Source organism: Etheostoma cragini, chromosome 21, assembly GCF_013103735.1.
Source record: "Etheostoma cragini isolate CJK2018 chromosome 21, CSU_Ecrag_1.0, whole genome shotgun sequence".
NCBI classification, from domain to species: domain Eukaryota; kingdom Metazoa; phylum Chordata; class Actinopteri; order Perciformes; family Percidae; genus Etheostoma; species Etheostoma cragini.
Window position 1 is genome coordinate 19725804 of NC_048427.1, and position 20049 is coordinate 19745852.

Sequence of the window (20049 nt, forward strand, 5' to 3'; positions counted from 1 at the left end):
TGCCACTTTCTACTTCTACGTCGCTACTTAAAAAAAAGAAATATTGTATATTTTACTCCACTACATGAAAGGTGCATTATGAGTTCCTGCATGGTCACTGCATGGTCACTGGTCAATGGTTAAACGCTACAAGGATGATGTCTTGGACTGAATAAAACTTCAAGGGTGCCATAAAAATGTATCAATATAGTTTTAGGATGTACAATAAAAGTTACTCCAGTAATGTGAGCGGGACCTACACTTTGTGGAGATTGTGGTATCAACATAGTTTTAGCCCCCATTTGTGCTCCAAGTCAAACATCAAAAAGTACTCTAAGCAGAGATCTTCAACAGAGGGTCCGGGACCCTTAACATGCAACTAGATTTTATACAATGTGTAGGAAGTGGTAGGATTGGACGAGAACGAGAACCGGTTCCAACTTGGAATCATTTAAAAAATGACAATTACCATGGAATTGTTTCAAATCAGATCATTGCTTCCAGATTTAACACGTGCAGTTTTGGTTTCCCTGTACTTCCACACGCTTGTTTTGTTGCAGCTATGGAGCACAATAAAGGCGGTCTAAAGAGCGGCTTTATTTTACGTTAACTCACCATTGAATACAAATAACATGATCCTCTTGTCTGTGAAATAAGCAGCTGACCCGTTTCAACTTGACCCCTCAAAGAATCAGTAACGAGAATCAGTAAGAACCAAATTCAAAAGGAAGAATCAGAATTGGATTCCGAATTGTTAAAATGAAAATGATACCCAAACCTATTTTTACTTAAGAGAATGTTACTTAATCAAAAGTATGTAAGTGTAAGGGGTCCCTGCTCCATCTTTTTTCAGCTAAGGGATCCTTGGCATAAAAAACTTTGAAGACCCCTGTTATAAAGATCAGTCTGAGGTAGAAACAGCATCTACCTGCAGAAGAGCATCAGGGGGCAAATCCATGGAGCTCCGAGTCTCCACCGACTCCATCCTCCGGTGTCTGGGCCCTCTCTGCAACTGGGACATGGAGTCCGTCCTGACCAGGGAGGTGTTATCTTCCTCCATCAACCCGCCTTCTCCTTCTCCTCCACCTTCTTCGCCCTCCGAGCTGGAGCCTCCCTCCCCGGAGAGGAGAGACCGCCGCTCCCCGGACTGCCTCTTCTGGCGTTTGAGTGATGGGGCGCGACCAACGCTGTTCCAGCTGGACCGGCGGCTGGTCCAGCCGCTGCCAGAGCTCCATGGTGCATGGGGGGAGGAGCTCGGAGCACTGGTCTGCAGCAGAAAGATGGCCAGTAAGGCAAGAAACAAAGGGGACGGAGTGATTAAAAAAACAGAAGACAAAAAAGGAGAATTACAAGAGGGACAGCTTGCAAAAGTGTTGATGTTGTATCTTGGAACTCTGGCGATGGTCTTTCATGTAAATAAGCTGAATTAAGTTGACTCGGCTTGGAGGGAGCTGGAGTGAATAGAGATGTATGCTGACAGGCAGACAGGAGCAGATGTAGAGATCTGGGCTTGTTTTCTCAGGTCTTGATCCCCATTATCAGTTTGTCAAATAGAGAGTGGCAGTAGCAGCGGTAAGTAGGGTGTCGGACCGGCTTGCCACATTAATCATCATCAATCATTATGACCAACACACATCAGCAAGACATATCCCATGAATTCAGAGAGACACTAAGGCGGAGGAGGCCTGGGGGTAATTCCTGGCCTTTATCCACTTACATGTGTTCAAATGTTGGCTTTGTGACATCCTGGAACAGGGTTATTACCCTTGAAAACTGCAACATGCTTTTGGTGTTCGTGAGAATAATAATAAATGTACAAACCGGTGATTTGTCGTAGCAGGCTGGGTCTATGGAGACGTTGCTGCCTCGATGGGACTCGTAGCCAAGGAGGGGGTCCGCTCCGACGGGCAACTTGGGTACGGGCATGGGGGTGGCAGCCGTGTGGGTAATTAGAGGTGGAGTCAAGCTGGTCTTCAGGTCCACATGACCATTTACAGGCACTACTAATAAAGGAAAGAACGATGAATAAAAGTCATATAAAATGGTTCAGGAGTGGGTAGTGTGTTAAGGAGGCTCTCACACCTGCCTCCTTTAGTTACTTTGAATCGCACTAGAGTTTCTTCTCCCCCTTGGTGCCATTCATTTACGAAGGTGTGAATGCAATATGCGTACCAAAAGAGGACTAGTCTGCTGTCAAGCAGCAAGCTTTCAAACCAAGGGGTTAAACGAGCATGAACTTCTGCTAGCTTTCCATTGACTTCCATTCATTGTGGCCTCACTTTGACAGCAAATAACTTTACATCTGAAGCATTTAAAGACTCTATTTATCCATTTTTTGTTTCTAAAGAAACAACAATGTATGAGAGGCTTCATTACTTTGTATCTCATGTTAAGGCTCCGTAGCAGACGTTTTTGTAAAAATAGGCTATGGTTGTGACTTTCTGTCGCACAGAGGAATTACCATATAGTCAGGAAAAGCCTGCAGGCAATTGGGGGGACGTAGAGGCATACAGTCAAGTGAGAAGTCCATGAAAAGCATAGGAGCAACGTTTCGATGGATTGGAACTTTGGTACTTGGCAAGTGAAAATAAAAGATGGCAGTTTTGACAAAACTGAGAAAGTTGTTAAAAAACATCATAAAGGAGAGTGAAAGTGCTAACTAATAAAAACAGGAGGAAGAGCAGGAAAATGAGGCACATGGGGAGGAGTGCCAAATGGGTACACCTTCAGTAAAGCAGCACAGCATACTTAAAAATGGATGCCTCGTACTGTTATTGAGCAACATGAATATTTCAGCAGGGCATTAATCTTATGGGATGTGTGGGAGAGAATATTATGTTTGGCAGCACCAAAAATACATAACATGCAGAGGGCAATGCAACTTTAATAACACTAATTCCTCCGTCTTCCAACCTTTCCGAGGCCGAGAAGATGTATATTAGGCTCTTCCAGCTATGTAAGCAGTTTCATGCAGAGCATGGGGAGATGATACTGTACGTCTGGGAGTTACACTCCATACAGTAGTGTTGCTATTGGGCTTTTTGGTCTGCACGTACAGTAGTTAGAAGGTATGTGAACTGGCGTATGGGGAATAATGGATGAGGCATCCGTACTTGCTTGACGCTGCGCAGTCACGTGTGGTCAGAAACTAATGGGGGAAAGACTGAGGGCAGGAGACCACAGACATAGAACAGGTGGGGGATGTTTGCATAGGGTGTACTTTGGATGTCGTGGGCCTAACTTACACCCTTTTACATACAGTTTGTAAGAAAGACACACAGTGTGTAATCTGCAGGGGATTTAACAAAGATTAGGGTGTGGAAATGCCACTAGTTAACTGTGCAAACACAGATGGTACACGTTTTGCCAAATGTTGTAATATGGGCTTTGAAGAATCACTGAGAGTTGAGTTCAATCCCTTGTTCTTCCGCTTGTAGCATCATCGATTCAAGCAGAGAGCAGGCATGCAATGAGTTTCACCTGCAGATGCTGATAAATCCTTCTTGCTGCCGTTAACATCCTCCATACTCCGTGCACAGGAGTCGATCTCTGAACCTGATTTGGAAGCATCACCCTTGACAGACAAAAACACACAAAGAGTTAGCGGAAAGCATCCAGTGAAAATCTCTGTTTCTTAGTAGAGTTAATCCCAGAACAAAAAAAACACTTTGCACATCTATAACGTGAGACAGGTGCGTCGTAGGGGGGCAGGTAGGTCAACAGTTGAAAAGTCTAACTTGAAGAAATAAATTAAATAGATGGCAACGTTTCGGTACTAGATGATGATCAGGCAATTTTGCCCGACGATGGTCTAGTGCTTAAACGTTCTAGTATAGTTATTAGAAAGTGCTTTGGTTGAAGGTGACTTGAAAACAGACCCATGGTTAGCGGTTTCTCAGTCCCAGTGTCACATCCATCCTTGTTCAGATCTGACCTGGGATTGGTAACTAGAGGCAACCTTGCTCCTGTAAGCAGGTCTCCCTGATCCCAATGGTCAAAGGGTACATAGAGACAGTGAAAAAAATGAATGTGGTTCAGAGAGAAACCACACTGAAACGCAAAGAGTAAAATGCAACACTGCACTTTTCACTAAGAACCTGGCAGGTTTATTTTTGTTGAGCAAAAACACATTGGCCACATTGGCAATTCGTTTGACTTGCCTTCACCTGTAAACGGCTGAAAAAAAGCTCATTACGTAGGTGTACAATTTTTGCACTAATAAACAAACACAACACACACCAAGTGTGGTGTAAGGCCATCTTTAAATTTAGCAACCAAGTTTGACTTTTGTCTTTGCCTTGTTTTTGTTCTCTATCATTGTCCAGGCTGTTCTCATGAACCATTCCTACACATGGCTACCAAAAGTAATGCACCGCAATTCATTCCACGTATTTGTTACTGGATCCACCAAATTGACTGCTGCTGTATAAAATATTATATAGATCCTGAAAGTTGGACCAGAGGGTGTGTGCCAATTACAGGGGTATCACACTTCTCAGCCTCCCAGGGAAAGTCCACTCCAAGGTGCTGGAAAGGGTTCGTCGATAGTCGTACCTCGGGTTGAAGAGTTTACAGTTTGGTGGGCTGTGGCTCTCAACGCTGCTCTTTGCAGATGATGTGGTCATGATGGCATCATCGGCCTGTGACTTTCAGCACTCACTGGATCGGTTCGCATGAGGATTAGCACCTCTGGGATGAGGATTAGCACCTCTAAATCTGAGGCCATGGTTCTCAGCAGGAAACCGATAGAGTGCCTTATCTTTTTGGAAATGAGTCCTTACCCCAAGTGAAGGAGTTCAAATACTTTGGGATCTTGTTCGTGAGTGAGGGGACAATGGAGCGGGAGAGTTTTTGTTCCTACCCTCACCTATGGTCATGAAGGCCGGGTCATGACTGAAAGAACAGGATCTAGGGTACAAGCGGCCGAAATAGGTTTCCTCAAGAGGGGGGCTGATGTCTCCCTTAGAGATAGTGTGAGAAGCTCAGTCATCCGAGAGGAGCTCGGAGTAGAGCCGCTGCTCCTTCACGTCTAAAAGAGTCACTTGAAGTGGTTCAGGCATCTGGTAAGGATGCCTCCTGGGCGCCTCCCTAGGGAGGTGTTCCTGGCACGTCCAGTTGGGAGGAGGCCTCGGGAAAAGACCCAGAACTAGGTGGAGGGATTATATCTCCAACCTGCCCTGGTAACGCCTCGAGATCCCCCAGTTAGAGCTGGTTAATGTGGTTCGGCAAAGGGAAGTTTGGGGTCTCCTGCTGGAGCTGATGCCCCCGTGACTTGACACCGGCTAAGGGGACGGAGATGGATAAAGCCGCTTAGGGATCTGAAGCAGTTCGGTGGATATTTGGGTCATAAAACACAGGGCTTTCAAGCGGGGGAGTGGAGTTTATGACCCATAGAAGTTAAGACACAAGACTTTTACCCAGATGGTGTCCGACTAAAGGGGACCAGTGTTCTTACCCAAACCACAATATTTATAATCTTAACTAGTTGGTTTGGTGCCTAAACCTAACTGCAATGGCCCCAAAAATGACCATAAACCTCATGGCGCCCTGTACCTGGCTAACAGTCAACTTCTTTTGGCTAAATTTAATTGTAAAGACAGCTAAACTGGTCATGTGACACAAGAGTTTTTTACCCCCCTTTCACAGGCTTTTCTCGAGCTCTAAATTACTCTAGTCAAGCCTCTGCTTCACGCTGCCTTCCACTTACAAACCTCCTGTGGCAAACCGCAGAGATCCTGCTTGTATGTGTTGCACTATGCCAGAGCCGGCAGACTCCATTAATAAATGCAAGGGTGCCAGGTGGATGCGGGATTAATAGAATGCCGACCCAGTGAGTCAGACCTTTGGGGTAGCAAAGTGAATAAACTGTGTGCGGAGAAGCCTGAGGACCTAATCACTACGCACCTCCTTATAAACCATCAACTCATTCTTGATACTTCCCGTGAGTGTGAGAGAAAGACACAGTGGATGTGGATATACTGCATACTGTTTTTGTTTAATGCAGGTGTGTTGGATATGGCTATCTTTGAGGCCACACATTTTTCTTCTCCTTTTCTTCTTCTTCTAGTTTAAGCCAATCTTTGTTTGCCCCAGACTTAACCCCACATCATCACTGTAACAGAAAAGCCTTTGTTAGGGCGTATTCCAGTCAGGTAAAAGGAAGCAGGACATTCTTTTGTGTAGGCCTAATTGTATTTTATTTTATTTTAGAAGGGATCTGCTGTAGTATTGGATGATACTGGTGCTGGCCATCACAGAAAGAAGTAAACTGAACAAAGAACAACTAAAAGCTAAAAGGTAACTTTCATCAGATGGAGACAATTACAGGATTCTACATGATTCAAAAGTGTCTTCTGGCAAGTAAAATATAGACTATAGTAACAAGGTTTCCTCCGCCAAATGTCCCTTGTTTTCAGCCAGATCTCCGTCACCTTTCCCTTCTTTTGTGTTAGCGTTCTAACCTCCGGACTATGGTTAACTGCTCCTCAGATCTCTGGAGGGTAAATCCAGATAGCTAGCTAGACTCCCATGCGCCCAAAGTTTAACCAATCAGAGCCGAGGAGTCTCTAACACAGTCTCCATGACTGCTCGCAAACTACTGCCAAACTAGGCAGCGCTGATCAAAGATGAATTAAGATTGTAGTCCTCGCCATCATAGTATACTGCTCAGCTCAACAAGTCGAGCCCAAACCAACCATTGCCTCCCAGCCTGAGCAAGCCTTCTCATTTATGGAGTTGAGAAATAGAAACAATACAGTAACAACCACCAACCAACTGTAGCTTTAATCTTCTATCGACAGACAAAAGAGAGACGACAAAGAAAAACAGAGTGAGACTGAATGAAAATAACAGAAAGAACTGGAGTTCTTGGTAAGTTCTGAGATCAGTCTAAGACCCAGGCACACAGTGACCACACAAATTACTGGCTAGCTGACATCAAACATTTGTGCAGTTGGTACAGCGAGAGGGGTGAAAATTTGCTTTACTTTCTGTATTTAGACCAGGATTTGTAAAAATTATGCTAGTTTCTTCCCCATTTTTACACTTTTTGGGCAGGGCCATTGAATATGTTGGTGTTCAAAATATGTAAAACAAAATGTCAAACACCATTATGTTTTCAAAGCCCCATTTTTGGAGAGTTCCAGGTTGTGTTATGCACACATTCCTTCCAGGAATAGCTTAACTTTTCCAATAGAAATCAATGCAAGCAGATTATTCCCCTATACCTGCAGCACAAACCCTATAGAAGATAAACTGAGGCTTTTTCTTCTCTTGGATAGTATCTCGGCGACACTTAATTTAAGTCAAGTTAATGATTCCTCTTAGGACATATAAAGTGTAGGACTCTATAGGATAAAAAATAACAATGTACTAACCTAATCTATGTGCAGCAGTAGCATAAATCTACAGTTGGCACCAGCAGGTCCACATGCTCGGACGTTGTTTCAAATGTACAGTGCTGACCAACCATATCAAAAGACCAAGCTGACCTAAGATCTGCTCTGGCCTAATCCTCTCATTGGTAGGAGAGTACAATGCCATTTGGACACACACATCAGCTGACTAAAGTGGGTGAAATTGCACCAAGACTGCAAGGGAAATAAATCCAACTTGGATCCGATGTGGATCTGCTGAATTTCCTTCTCTTTCCCTCTGTTGCTCTTTTCTCTCACTTGTTTTTCTGCATCGTCTCCTCAGTGTCTTTTTTTTCTACCCCTTGCCCTCTCTAGTACATCATGTACAACCTCTTCACAGGCATATATTCTCAGCTGTCAGAAAACAAATCCTCAATGAAAAAAAAAAAGATCTACACAGAGTGAATCAAAAACATCCCTGCATCAAAAAATGTATCACGTTTCTTTTCATTTCTAGATTAAGGCATCTCAGGAAGAGACGGGATTTAATAAGAGTGGTAAAAGAAGAATGTTTGTTGTAATACTCCATGAGAAGGAGGCAATATTGCTGCAAGCATTTTGGATATGTTGCTATTGAATATACTGTTGGTTTGAGGAGCTCAGCAAGTAGAAAGACAGGTTGGAGGTTTCCCTGGAGAAAGGTAAGGTGGAGACGATAGCTTTGGAGCAGGAGGTGGACGGGGAGATGGAAAACGGGCTCAAGGGAAATCTCTTGTCCCAAAAAAGTCTGGTTGTTTGGATAGCGTGTTTACACTCTGCCACCCCAATTCGGGCATGGTGGCGAGAGCAAAAATAGGCCAGACCATGGCCTGCTGCTGATAGCCAGACAATAATAGACACCAGCAGCACACAGGTGGATCTCAATTACATCGCTTTGAACAGGGTGTAAATAGGAGATAGCGGTGGATGTTGATAGGAGGAAAAGTGGTATTGTGTGTGTGTGTGTGTGTGTGTGTGTGTGGTATCCTACCACGGCTGCATTCGTCAGGTCAGAATTGTATCGGAAACCTGCGCTTTAGTAGCAAGCCTCTAAAATAGCATTAATAATCACATACATAACAATACCAGTTTGAAGGTTCAGGGGTGTCACGGGCATGCTTATGCTCACAATGTAATTTTCAGATGTGTATTGGGTTAACAGTTTACCTTATTCACCATTTGTTACATTGTGTTGGCATGCTAACTTTTGCTATATAGCAATACAACCAAAAGAATAGGTGAGGCTGATGAAGACCATCATCAAAGTTATTATATTTCATCCTGAGGGGGACATACGTGTATGTACCATTCAATAGTTGTTGAGATATTTCCCTGAAAACCACAAGTCAATCTCATGGCACCTCCATGAGAAACTAGTACTCCATGCTCCACACTGTAAGCTAATAAACACAAAGTTACTTTTCCCTTCTCAAAAAGGATTATGCTTTTCATTTTAAAATTGGTTAAGATAATGTGTACCACAGTACAATAAAAGTTGTTGTTACATTTGTAATTTATTGAATGACTTAAATTTAATATCGGCAGACCTGGACTTCTGTAGGCGGCTGGTACACACAATGTAAGCAACGTATACAGTGGAGACATTTAAGAAACTACTTAGGGAAATCAAACTACTACAGGTTTAACGATTAGACCAGCCAGCAGACTCCACTCAAATCCCTATCCTAGGCTAGGGCCCAGCTGTGTTTCAACATTTTGGAACACTTGTCCATTGGAAAATTCATGGATAGCAGTTCTGGACAGCATTCAACATTGCAAAATTAGAGGACACGAGGACAAGGCTTACAACCCCCCCTCCCCCCCCATCCACCTTCCCTTCTTTGTTTCATCTTTATTTTCCAGCCAGAAAAAACAGACACAGAGAGGGAGATTTTTGGCATCACCGGTGCAGCGTTCTTATCCCGAGGCTAGACAGAAAAAAGAAAGGGGTGGCGAGCACTCAGAGGTTTGATGTGGAGTCTGCTTTCAAAAAAGGAATAGAAAAGAAAGACAAACGCAGCAAAGTGATGCAACTGTATAAGAACTTTGTTGTCTTTCCTGAACAATCACTCTGCCCCCATTAGTTTCAGCAGCAAGGGCATCATGCAGGAAGCAGGGTAGAGAACTTTTATGGCGTTTTTTCATTACATGGTACCTGCTCGACTCGCCTCGACTCTGGTTTTCCTTTATAAAAATCGCCCCTGGTACCTGCTAACAGGTACTTTTTTAGTACCACCTCAGTCGAGGTTCCAATCAAGCTGAGGCGATACCAAAAGGTGACGGGAAAATCTGCAGACTAATGATTGGTCGGAGAGAATCGTCACTAATCACTTCGTCATCATTGCTAGCGACAGACGGGGGGGCCCGGAAGCATTTTTTCCCGCCATTTTTAAATAGTTTACCAGTGGTGTTTTTTTTTTTTTTTGCCTCCAGCTTCTTCTGAAATTCTGAAAATGTGTCTTCTGGCTGTGGCAACAGCCACATGTCGAGAATCAAAAACAACACACCTTCGACGTTCTGTGTGTGTGTCGCGGCAGGTCACGGCAGTTTTCTGCGGCGTCGCTATGGCGACCAGCCACGCAAAATCGGCAATAGAAAATGGAGGACGGGGCATTGTGGTCGAGCCGAGCAGAGCTGGTACTAGCAGTGGGTAAGCGCCATTAGCTGTTGTGACGCATTCTCTGGCAGCCGTGTTGGAGATGTCTGTGCGGTTTAGATGGAGACTGCTGTCGTGTAGGGATACAACCAGTCACACAACAGAATCACTGTACTCTTAACTGATTTGAGAGGGGCAGCTTTTATTTTAAAGGTAAGTGTGATGGTTTTTGGCATAGCAATGCTATCCTTTCCACTAGTTCTTGTCCATAGTAAGTACATGCATTTCCCTTTAGGTCATCAGCCATGCTGGTTCAACAGAGCTGTTGAGATTTTAATTGTTGAGCTATTAATACATCATCACAATACAGAGAAAGTGAATGGAATTCCATTTGCTGGGCACAAAAGAAATTACTAATGAAAAATGTAATTTGCAAGGTCTTTTTCCAAAGATTTCTTGTTATTCAGGATAATCCACAGACCCTGCTGTGGACAGTTCTCACAATGTTGGGTTAAGGTCATCAGTTTTAATTATTTGAACTTTGTTTTGTTCAAAATTATGTTTTTTTGCGATCAGTTTGTAAGACGGATGGCTCTAAATACACTAATACCCATAAGCCTTAGCAGCTGGAGAATACGCCAGTATTTGATGTAGCTGGGAACAAAGTGTCCCAGGTGCCTCTGAAGAATTTTAAGCTCTGTGATTGAATGCTCGTTTGAGGTTAAGATCTTTACAGTGGTTTGTATCTTTTTCTTATTTTTTTATTTATTTTTTTAATCCCATACATATGCAGGTATTTTATATCACAGTTAGTCATTTGGAAAAGCTCCAATTGCAAGCCACCTGATACAGTGACTGCACAAAATAAACTGGACTTTTACTTCCCACTTCAGAACTCTATTAAATTGAGTTGGCAGCAAAACTTTCAGCAGTGAAGATCGAAAAAACCTCTGTGAATAAAAACTGATCCATTTAGTATCTGCACGACGCAATATCACTAAGGCCAAGTTAGAAAAAACAGCAGATCATTTTTGTAATTAGCAGGTAGCATAAGCTTAGACTTTATTATCTGCATTAGTGTATTTGATAGACGATCTACCTGGTTTGTTAATCAGTCAAACATGATGCAGAAAAGCAGGACTCGTATAAGACGTACACTTAAGAGTTAGCCTGCTACTGTTGTAAATTCTACTATTACTGAGAAGAATGCAACCTCCAAGCTGTGGCTACTGAGAGATCTGACACTCCACTGCAAAGCCTCCATAGGGAAGGATGGGAAAAATGGATGGAGAGGGCGGGCCAAGGGGAGAATGAAGGAGGGCGGTTAGTTAATTAAATGGAGGGTGGGAAGACAGAGCTGCAGTGCTTTACATACCCCTGAGTCTACAGGCAGCTGAATTAGACTCGGCTGGACATGCAAGTCCTCCCGCTTGGTCACTTCCTATAGTGGAAGTGATCGGTGCAGCCGGACAGGAGAGGGAGGCACACACAGGAAAAGAGGCATAAAGGTGAGAGGTGGAACCACAGCAGTAGACAAGAGCAGAAGGAAAATTCAGAGAGAGTTAATGGAAAATTCAGCCCTTTACATTTTGACTTTACCATGCAACATATCAGCATATCAAAGCAGTCGGGGTGTCACGGTTCTCCAAATCACTGATTCGACTTCCGATTTAAGGTCACGATTCAATTACATTTTTCTTTAAACATTTAATTTTCAACAGGGATGGCAAGATAAGAGCCACTGAATGCACGACGAATACAGTTGGAGTTTCATGGAGTGCCACTGAATGCACCATAAGTTTATAGATGAAGGTCCTATGGAGTCCGGAAGGCAAAATGTCGCCCCGTTAACTTCAGGGAAGCAGGAGGGTTTTCCATTGATGTTTTTTCTTTGTCATCTCCGACTCTGTAGCCTTGGTGGCTGGAAAAGTGGCTACCGGTAAGCTAACAATACCTGTGTCTTTAGCTGCATGCTACCACCCGGTAACCTAGGTCGTGCCTGTCGGTTTTTTTCTATAGATGTGCGCAGGTAGGCGGGGGTGGAGAGAGAAAGAAATACTAGAGACATCGCCGATCTTGCTAAGGACTGTATCACAGTCTTAATCGAAAGCTAATTTTTGTTTTCAATACAAAATCGTGACACCCCTACAGAGCAACTGTCCTGGCTTTGGACACATTGTGCAGTCAAACTGCACTGCACATGTGTACTTCCGCAATTTGAGTCAGTTGAAAGCATGAAAAGTCAAGACAGCAAAGAGTAGAGGCAATGAGCACAGCCATGTTTTTTTTACCCTCCATTGGTCCATTGGTGTTTTGGATGAAAATCATTCAGATCAGAAAGCAGTAATGAAAATGATCTTGACATATAAGTTCAATGAGCTATGCATCGTTTAGGACATATTGTGTTCGGCATGGAAGCATTCCTGTGCAGCTGACTTGTCAAGAACGTACTTTGTGTGCTTCGGTGTGAAACGTGCATGTTTGCATTTGTGAAATGTGTGTTTATTGTCAGAGTGAGAGGTGTAATAATAAAGAAGAACAGGTCTTGTCTGCTGTTAATAGGTCTCATAAAGAAACAGATTGGTCGGTTGCACTCTCTGCAGCGGAAATTGGATTTTGTCACATGGATGGACTGTCACAACCTGACGGAGAGACACAATGACAGAAAGAGATGGATAACAGGAAGACAGAGTTTGGAGAAGATGAAGAGGATGGACTTCAATCAAGAAAATAAATACAGGGATATCGGACTGGAAGAACACTTCCATGAGATTCTTTTCCCTCTGCCTTTAGGTCCAAAGCATTTTGTACATTAGAAACACAATTGTTTGCGACTGTGTCTTGGTTTTACAGCCGTACATCTCTACTGGCTTGGCTTACATCATTCAAGTGCCCGTTACCTAGCAACCCTGACGCAGGGAAAGTTTGGCTTCCTAAAAATAAACTAAGTGTTTGCAGAAAAGGATTTCAAGTTGAAAGAAAGAAGGGAGGGAGAATAAAGCTGACAGCTCTGTGATGATACAGGAGAGCACAGGGGCAGAACAGAGCACAGCGCTAACAGACCTTTAGGGGTTTCTTGATTTGGTCGTGTTTGTGTATGACAGTGTGTATGTGTTTTTGTTAGCCATAGCGTAGATTGGTGTTATTGGAGCTCTTTTTTACTGAAGAATAGCTGTCTGCTGAAAATAAGGGGAGCAATTCACTAATCATACGATGGTCACGTCAAGACCCGCCCTTTAAGCTCAAGTGGTTGGGGTTAGGTATTGACCTCAAATGGTTAAGGTTAGGATAGCTGATAGGACAGGGGATAGGACCTGTACATTGCCAAAATTAGGCAGATTAGGCAAAATTAGGACGTTTTTCCTCACCACTGTCACACTAAATGCTAGCACTTGAGGGTATTACTGGAATTGTTGTCTCCTGGGTTCAAATGTTGCATCCAGGGAGGCTAGCGAGCATTAGCTATCTTTCTTTCATGGATCCAGTAGTGGCAACGGCAAATGAACAGTGTCAAAACTCCCTGCAAATAAAGTCCTTTAACCACGGCACGCCGTATGATGCCCAGTGTTAAGAATGAAACCGTGCTAAGCAACGGCTAACAACGTTGGCCCTCAAGTGGGCTATTAGAATTGATATTATGATATTATATTATAGAAGTGACATTACAAACTGTCTTTAGGTCGACACAGGTATCACACCAATCAAATTACAGTACCAATGTTGTCAGATGGTACTAGAAATGCACACTGTCTGGTAAACACTGCTAAAAGGGTTGCTATCACAGCAGAAAATTCAATTTTTCTTTTCGCTAAATACAATTTTGTCCAAATACCACAAGTAAAAAAGTATGGGGACTTTAAGTCCCCATACTTGTATTAATTCCAGTCTTGGCCTGCATTTAAAGCCTTCCTCTTACGCAGCTTTGTTCATTGCCTCTCACCTCCTTTTCCCAAGTCATGCATTTAATATTTGTACTGCAGATAGACACAATAGGAGGAGAAGCCCATTGAAATGAATCCATATTTTATGAGGCTGTCAATCCCCGCCACCCCTCATCTATTCTTTCTCCTCTTAGCCCAAGAGCCAAATAATGTCGGAGATCAAAGCATAGGTGCTGTCACACCTCCAACGAAGAAAGAGAGGGAAAGACAAGTAGACAGCCAGAGATAGGCTGAATACTCATGTGATTTACTCTCTCCAACTCATCTCACCCTCTGTTTCTTTCTCTCAGTCACTCAATCCGTCTCAAATAAATCCCTGTGTGCTACACATGGGCTGATAAGTTGGTGAGTTGCAACCTCTTTGCTCCCCCCCAAAAAAGTTCAGGGACATCTAGTAAAGCTGCTGTCTCTAAACACTATCAGTTTCTCGCCACTTTCTGTCTCAGAAAAAAATCACTAACATGATGCTGGGGTTAAGAACATTACACTAGTTTTATGACATGTGAAGAGTTGTATTACAGAGGGGAAAGATCAGGAGGGGGTATGAAAAGAAGGTATCAAGCATGAGACTGAGGGAACAGGGGATGTGGGCTGGTGCAAAGTCTAGTCCAGCAGACATAGTTGACTTATGATGTGCTTTATGGCATGACCGTATTGGAAAATAAGCACAACGCTAATGAGGATGACTGCTGAGATAGTGGGAAAGAGTGGGAGGAATATAGGCTGACAGCGAGATGAAGATGAAAAGGAATGGAAAATGAAATGCTGAAACTAGTGTTCTCATGTCCTCAAATAACCCGCTGCAGAGAGCGTAAGACAACGTAAAGGTTAATGAAAAAATACATTGTGATTTTGATATGGATGTTTGGGCGTGGACATCCATCCGTTAATTTTATTTGTGCCTGCAATAAAAAATCAACACCTGGAGTAAATAAGCCTCATGTTCCAGTCTTAAAACCTATTTTTTTCTGATACAGCAAATTAGCAAGATAGAGTAATAAGAATATATGATATACTGTTTATAAAGCTAGTTCTATATGAATCATGTGTACGCGCTACAGAAATAATTTTCAGTAAGACCTGGAAGCAAGACACATTCAACAAGTTGACCTGCATTTTAAGGTCAACTGGTTTTAGTTTTGTTAACCCGGACCCTCTTTTCCTATGCATTTGATCCTGTTAATGGGCAATTACACACCTTATATTTCCATCCACTAAAAGTGCTGTTTTTGCCACCGAGATGCTCAGATTATTGTTCTGAGTGTCTGACAACAAAATGGAAAGGATCCCTTCAGAGGTTGACCTTTTTGTTAAAGGGCAAAATCCTTTTTGTCAACCATGTAACATTCCCCTTAATCACCATCACCAAACAGACCAGGCTCCATTTAAATTAACAGTAATTGTATTATCGAACAACACACTTTATTAAAAGTCAACAGAAAACAAAATAATACAAAAGCAGTGATATTTTCTCTTGGCACTGTTCCAACAATCACCACTCTGGTCAAAACAAACCATTAATTCACCCATTTACATGTGGAAATATGCTGTCTCTATACACGCTAAAAGTGTTTGTTATTTACTGGATTTTATGGATTCTGGTGGGTTTGGCAACGGCTACGGCAATTTTTGAGCTGTTTCTGGTTAAAGATTTTACTCTTTAGCAAAAAGGTCTCTCTCTGTAGGGTTGCTTTCCATAATGTTGTCAGACACTTGGAAATAAAGATCTGAGCCTGTCAGTGACAACACTTTTAATTGCCCTTTAGGATTACATTGCAGCCTTGTTTGCTGGCTACCAACTACTGAAATTACCCTTGAAAAGAAGGTAAATAATTTATTTGAAGACATGTTTAGACAAAATAGCTCAATAATTTAAGATGTTAGATTTTTTCTCTGGTAGTTTTATGACAACCAACAGTTTACCTCGGTCTGGAAACCCTCAACCAAGATGGCCACCAGCAAGTTGAAGAGGACGTAGTTGCCAAAGGTCATGAGCGCGATGAAGTAGAGGGCGGCGACAGGAGTGGTGGAGGCCATGCCGTTGTATAACACCTTGTTCCAGTCCTCCTGGGTTAGGATCTGAATTAGAGGAGAGGGAAAAGACCACACAAACAGGTTTGAAATGCCCTGTTACATCGCAGGGAAACGGTTAAATTCTGGGATATTTCAGAGGTTGTGTGTTGATGAAGTTTAAGTTCTAGTAAGTACAGTATGTCTTGTATTTCTATGTCAAAAATATAAATGCATTCTATGCACCACAGGTATTTCATTTAAAAGGACACAGCACTGAATTGTAAAAGCTGTCATGACTATGTGCACTGGAGCAGCTGCAGTAAACCATCCGTGTGTAACAGACCTGTCAGTACAGTGCAGCGAGACATGCTGACACTCCACATCGTTCCTGATCAGATGTTACACTGAATTATACATTGGTACTATATTAAGGATGATAAATACCATACAGCACAATAGATATATAATGCATGAATGGTTAAACCCGGGCGGGAAACATAATCACTAACCCAAATAAACCTGCAAAAGGCAGCCCTTCTAAATCTGCGTAAACATGGATATCATAGTCTGTATAAATTGTGGACAAAGCCACAATGATATTACTCATTTGTTTGTGGACTGCCTTTTTGAAGCCTCAAATTTGGCAATACGGGCATTGCAGCCTTGTTTTTTTGTAACCAAATATGGCCATTTTTGCAAAAAGACTGGAGCTAGGACGGACATCGCGACCAAGCCCATCATATTATTTGGCTGCAATGGTGATGCACTAGGCTGGACGCCAAAGGGGGAAAGTTGCCTGTTTTCAACTCTTTTGAAGCAAGTACATGTACGGCAGAACAGAAAACCTTCAAACGTTCCCTTGAGTTACCAGCTACCCCTGCGTTATCTTACATTTTAAAATAAGAGGGACCCTCATTTAGTAAATGAAAATCATGCTACATTGAAGAAGACTTGAAACAAGCATTTGAGACTATAAACTCATTATGAAAAAAATGTGAGCTAAAAAATCATGGCAGAAGTAGAGTCATTTTCCCATTGACTTCTATAGAACTGATTTCATTTTGCAAAGGGTGGAGAAGTGCTAGAAGCTTTAAGCCACTTCCGTTCCATTATTTTACATTCTATGATAGAAATGGAAATTAGACAGAGTGGAAGAAAACGAGGAAGATAGATAAATGTCATACAGGGAGGGAGAGTGAAGAGGAACATTTGATTTGATATATTTTATTTATTAGGATGTAATTGTCTTTTCAGCTTTTGGATGGGGACAAGTTCAGTCAGCACCAATGGAAAAGGAAGATGTTGATTGTAAACTAGATGAGCCCTTAAGCAGTGTGATCACACAGGAAGTTCAAGCTTCCGGATGGTAGATGGATTTGCATACCTTAAGGTCATGCGGGTGCTGTTTTTTACTCTCTCAACACATTGTGAAGTCAGGCATAAAGCTGCAGCTAAATTGGTCAAAACAAAGTGAAATGTCAGTTTATAAGAGTAGAAAATGGTTTAGGCTCACCTGGAAGACTGTCACTATAGCCCAGAGAAGAGAGTCAAAGTTCTTTCTATCTGGCAGAGTGTCTCCATCGGCCTCACATCCAAACTTACACCCAAACAGATGCATCCCCAGGATACTGACACAGAGGAAGGGGGAGCCAGGAGAAAACAAACAGGAAACAGAGGGATAAACGTTTACATCAGGCCAAGCCATCAGATTCAGTACAAATAAACGGAAATAAACACGCTGAAAAGACTTGTTTTGACTCCACCATACTAATTATACCTGCTGCTTGTGAGACAGCTGAGGCAATATGTACAGAGCAAGGATGGTAATCTCTGCCCAGGGGACTAAATATAAGCATTCACACGTTAGTTTTATTACCAAAACAATAACATCATACATGGAGTACTGTCAGTCAGGCAAGTTGCCCCATAATGCATTGTGGCAGTAATGTTGCCAAGAAAGGGAGTGGAAATGGAGTGCTTTTGTCAGGTTAAATTCAGCACCATGGAGAGCGTCTCACACCATGTCAATGACGCTTCATACTCATTCAAACTAAATGTGATCACCGGCATTAGAAACAAAGGCACAATTTTATCCAACTTAAATAAATTAGGTAGTACTACTTTGAAGTGAAATGAAGGTAAGGCAGCTTTATTTATATAGCACATTTCAGCAGCAAGGCAATTCAAAGTGCTTTACATAAAACATTAAAGAACAGTTACAATTTACATTTGTAAAAGAGAATATAAAAATAGTGAAATAAAAAAATAACAATTACATGATTTAAAAGAACAGAGTTGCAGCCGACCTTGTTCCAGATACAGTATGTGGTGCATAAAAACTGAACACTGCTTCTCTGTGTTTAGTTCTGAATAACAGCGTTACATATAACGCTGTTACGTTTTTCAGTAACAAGTAATCTAATTGATTACTCTTCCCATCTAATAATCACATTATTGTTACTGCCAATAAATGCGGCCGGTTACTATAATTGGAGCAGTTTTTTTCATCAGACCAACTAGATCTCTGAGCCGAGAGGCAAAGACTTTTTTTCTGTTCTTCCTTGGTTAGTGGGCGATGCACAAGATAAGCGCATAAATGCTGATGATTGGACGAGGCTGAGTAAAATGTCATGTAAGCCAATTAGAGGTAGAGTTGGGCAGGTGTTCGAAAGCACGTGTAGTTGGACACACAACAAAAAAAACAACTATTGTGTTATTTGTATGGATCCACCATATAAACATAATATCTACATGCATGGCAACATTTCTTCTTTTCTGTTAAATTTCAAAAGGATCAGCATATCTATTCGTTGATTTCTTTAATGCACCTACTTAGTGTTTTGGATTGGACAAAGGGATGAGCTTTTGTCACAGAAGTAAAGGCTGGACTACAATAGACCAGTTTGGAGCAGTTTGTCAACAGTGTTTTCTGTTGGAGATGGTAAGTCCCTTTGGGGTGGCCTTTGAGCTTTTTCACTTTGTAAACCAATAACATTCACAACAAATATATATATACACCACAATAAAGGAAAGGGAAAAAGCCAAAAAGCATAATATGAGCCCTAGGAATTTCACAAGAACCGATACTACCGATGCCTTCCAGTTCAACAATGGCCATTTTTTGAAACACCATAGGCACAGCATCGGTGCTGCGCCTTTTCCGGAACTGATGGGGGCAGTATATGCTTCAGAGTGTTCGAGTTGATACATTCAGAAGACAGAGGTCAAGAAGAAGTGGCCAAAGTCACGCCCTTCTACTTTTCTGTAAATACAAGAGTCATCTCTACCCGACCTAAAAAGCAGCATATTCACTTCCATCTCATGGACCTTCCTTCCAGATTTACAGCCCCCTCTCTTGGCTTCAACTCACTAGCTACATGTTGCAAACAGCCGTGGTTCACTTGCCTGCTCCTCTGGTAACGTTAGCCGTTAGCAGGGTAAGCATAGTGGCGTTAGCCACTGTTACCCAGGACTAGTCGGGATCACTTTACTGGCAGTCTCTCAATTGTTTTTGCCAGTAACCAACTCAGGTACTCTAGTTCTCGCACTCTAGTAATTCAATGTGAGTACTAAAATGTTGAAATTATATAAAATCCCCGTCCCTTGTAGTCGTGATAAATTAGCCTGAAGCTAATCCCTACTGTTCAGTAGGAAATTAGCCGGCCTGGCGTCCTTTTGGACTCTAAGCTGCCAAAATTTTCCCGGGGGGGTTTGTAACGTCTCTGGTCACGCAACTGTTAGAAACACTGTTGTTGTTGCACTGTACCTTTTGAAAATATGCCTGGAAGTCTGTTATGACATTTAGATTTTTTTCAAATAGAAAAATAAGTTTCAAGTTAAAGTAGCCTACATGGAATCTTAGGAAATCTTTATTACCGTGGTATCAAAATCTGCATCAATAATTGTGTTATTTTACTGGTACTGGCACCAACTACTGAAATCTTTAATATTGACACCCCTAATGAGCACTAAAAGATATAGCTTTAGAATTTGTTTTAATATACAGTGGTGTGAAAAAGTGTTTGCCCCCTTCCTCATTTCCTGGTCATTTGCATGTTTGTCACAGTTAAGTGTTTCGGAACATCAAACCAATTTAAACAATAGTCAAGGACAACACAAGTAAACA

At 42.2% G+C, this 20049-nt stretch overlaps 1 protein-coding gene across 5 annotated transcripts in view; it reads right to left on the reverse strand.

The window, feature by feature from the left end:
• Positions 1-20049, reverse strand: part of cacna1g (calcium channel, voltage-dependent, T type, alpha 1G subunit) — a 303353-nt gene that overhangs the window by 89056 nt on the left and 194248 nt on the right. For 4 of the 5 annotated variants that reach the window (XR_004655139.1, XR_004655138.1, XM_034861286.1 and 1 more), the window contains exons 13-18: positions 17437-17551; positions 15834-15989; positions 11345-11410; positions 3460-3553; positions 1801-1982; positions 908-1246 (exon numbers count right to left, since the gene is read on the reverse strand). Coding sequence is in view for 2 of the 5 variants with exons in the window: in XM_034861286.1 (XP_034717177.1) it covers positions 908-1246; positions 1801-1982; positions 3460-3553; positions 11345-11410; positions 15834-15989; positions 17437-17551 (952 nt within the window). In the remaining 3 variants the exon portion in view is untranslated. The remainder of the gene's footprint in view (positions 1-907; positions 1247-1800; positions 1983-3459; positions 3554-11344; positions 11411-15833; positions 15990-17436; positions 17552-20049) is intronic. The other variant, XR_004655140.1, reaches the window with a different exon arrangement.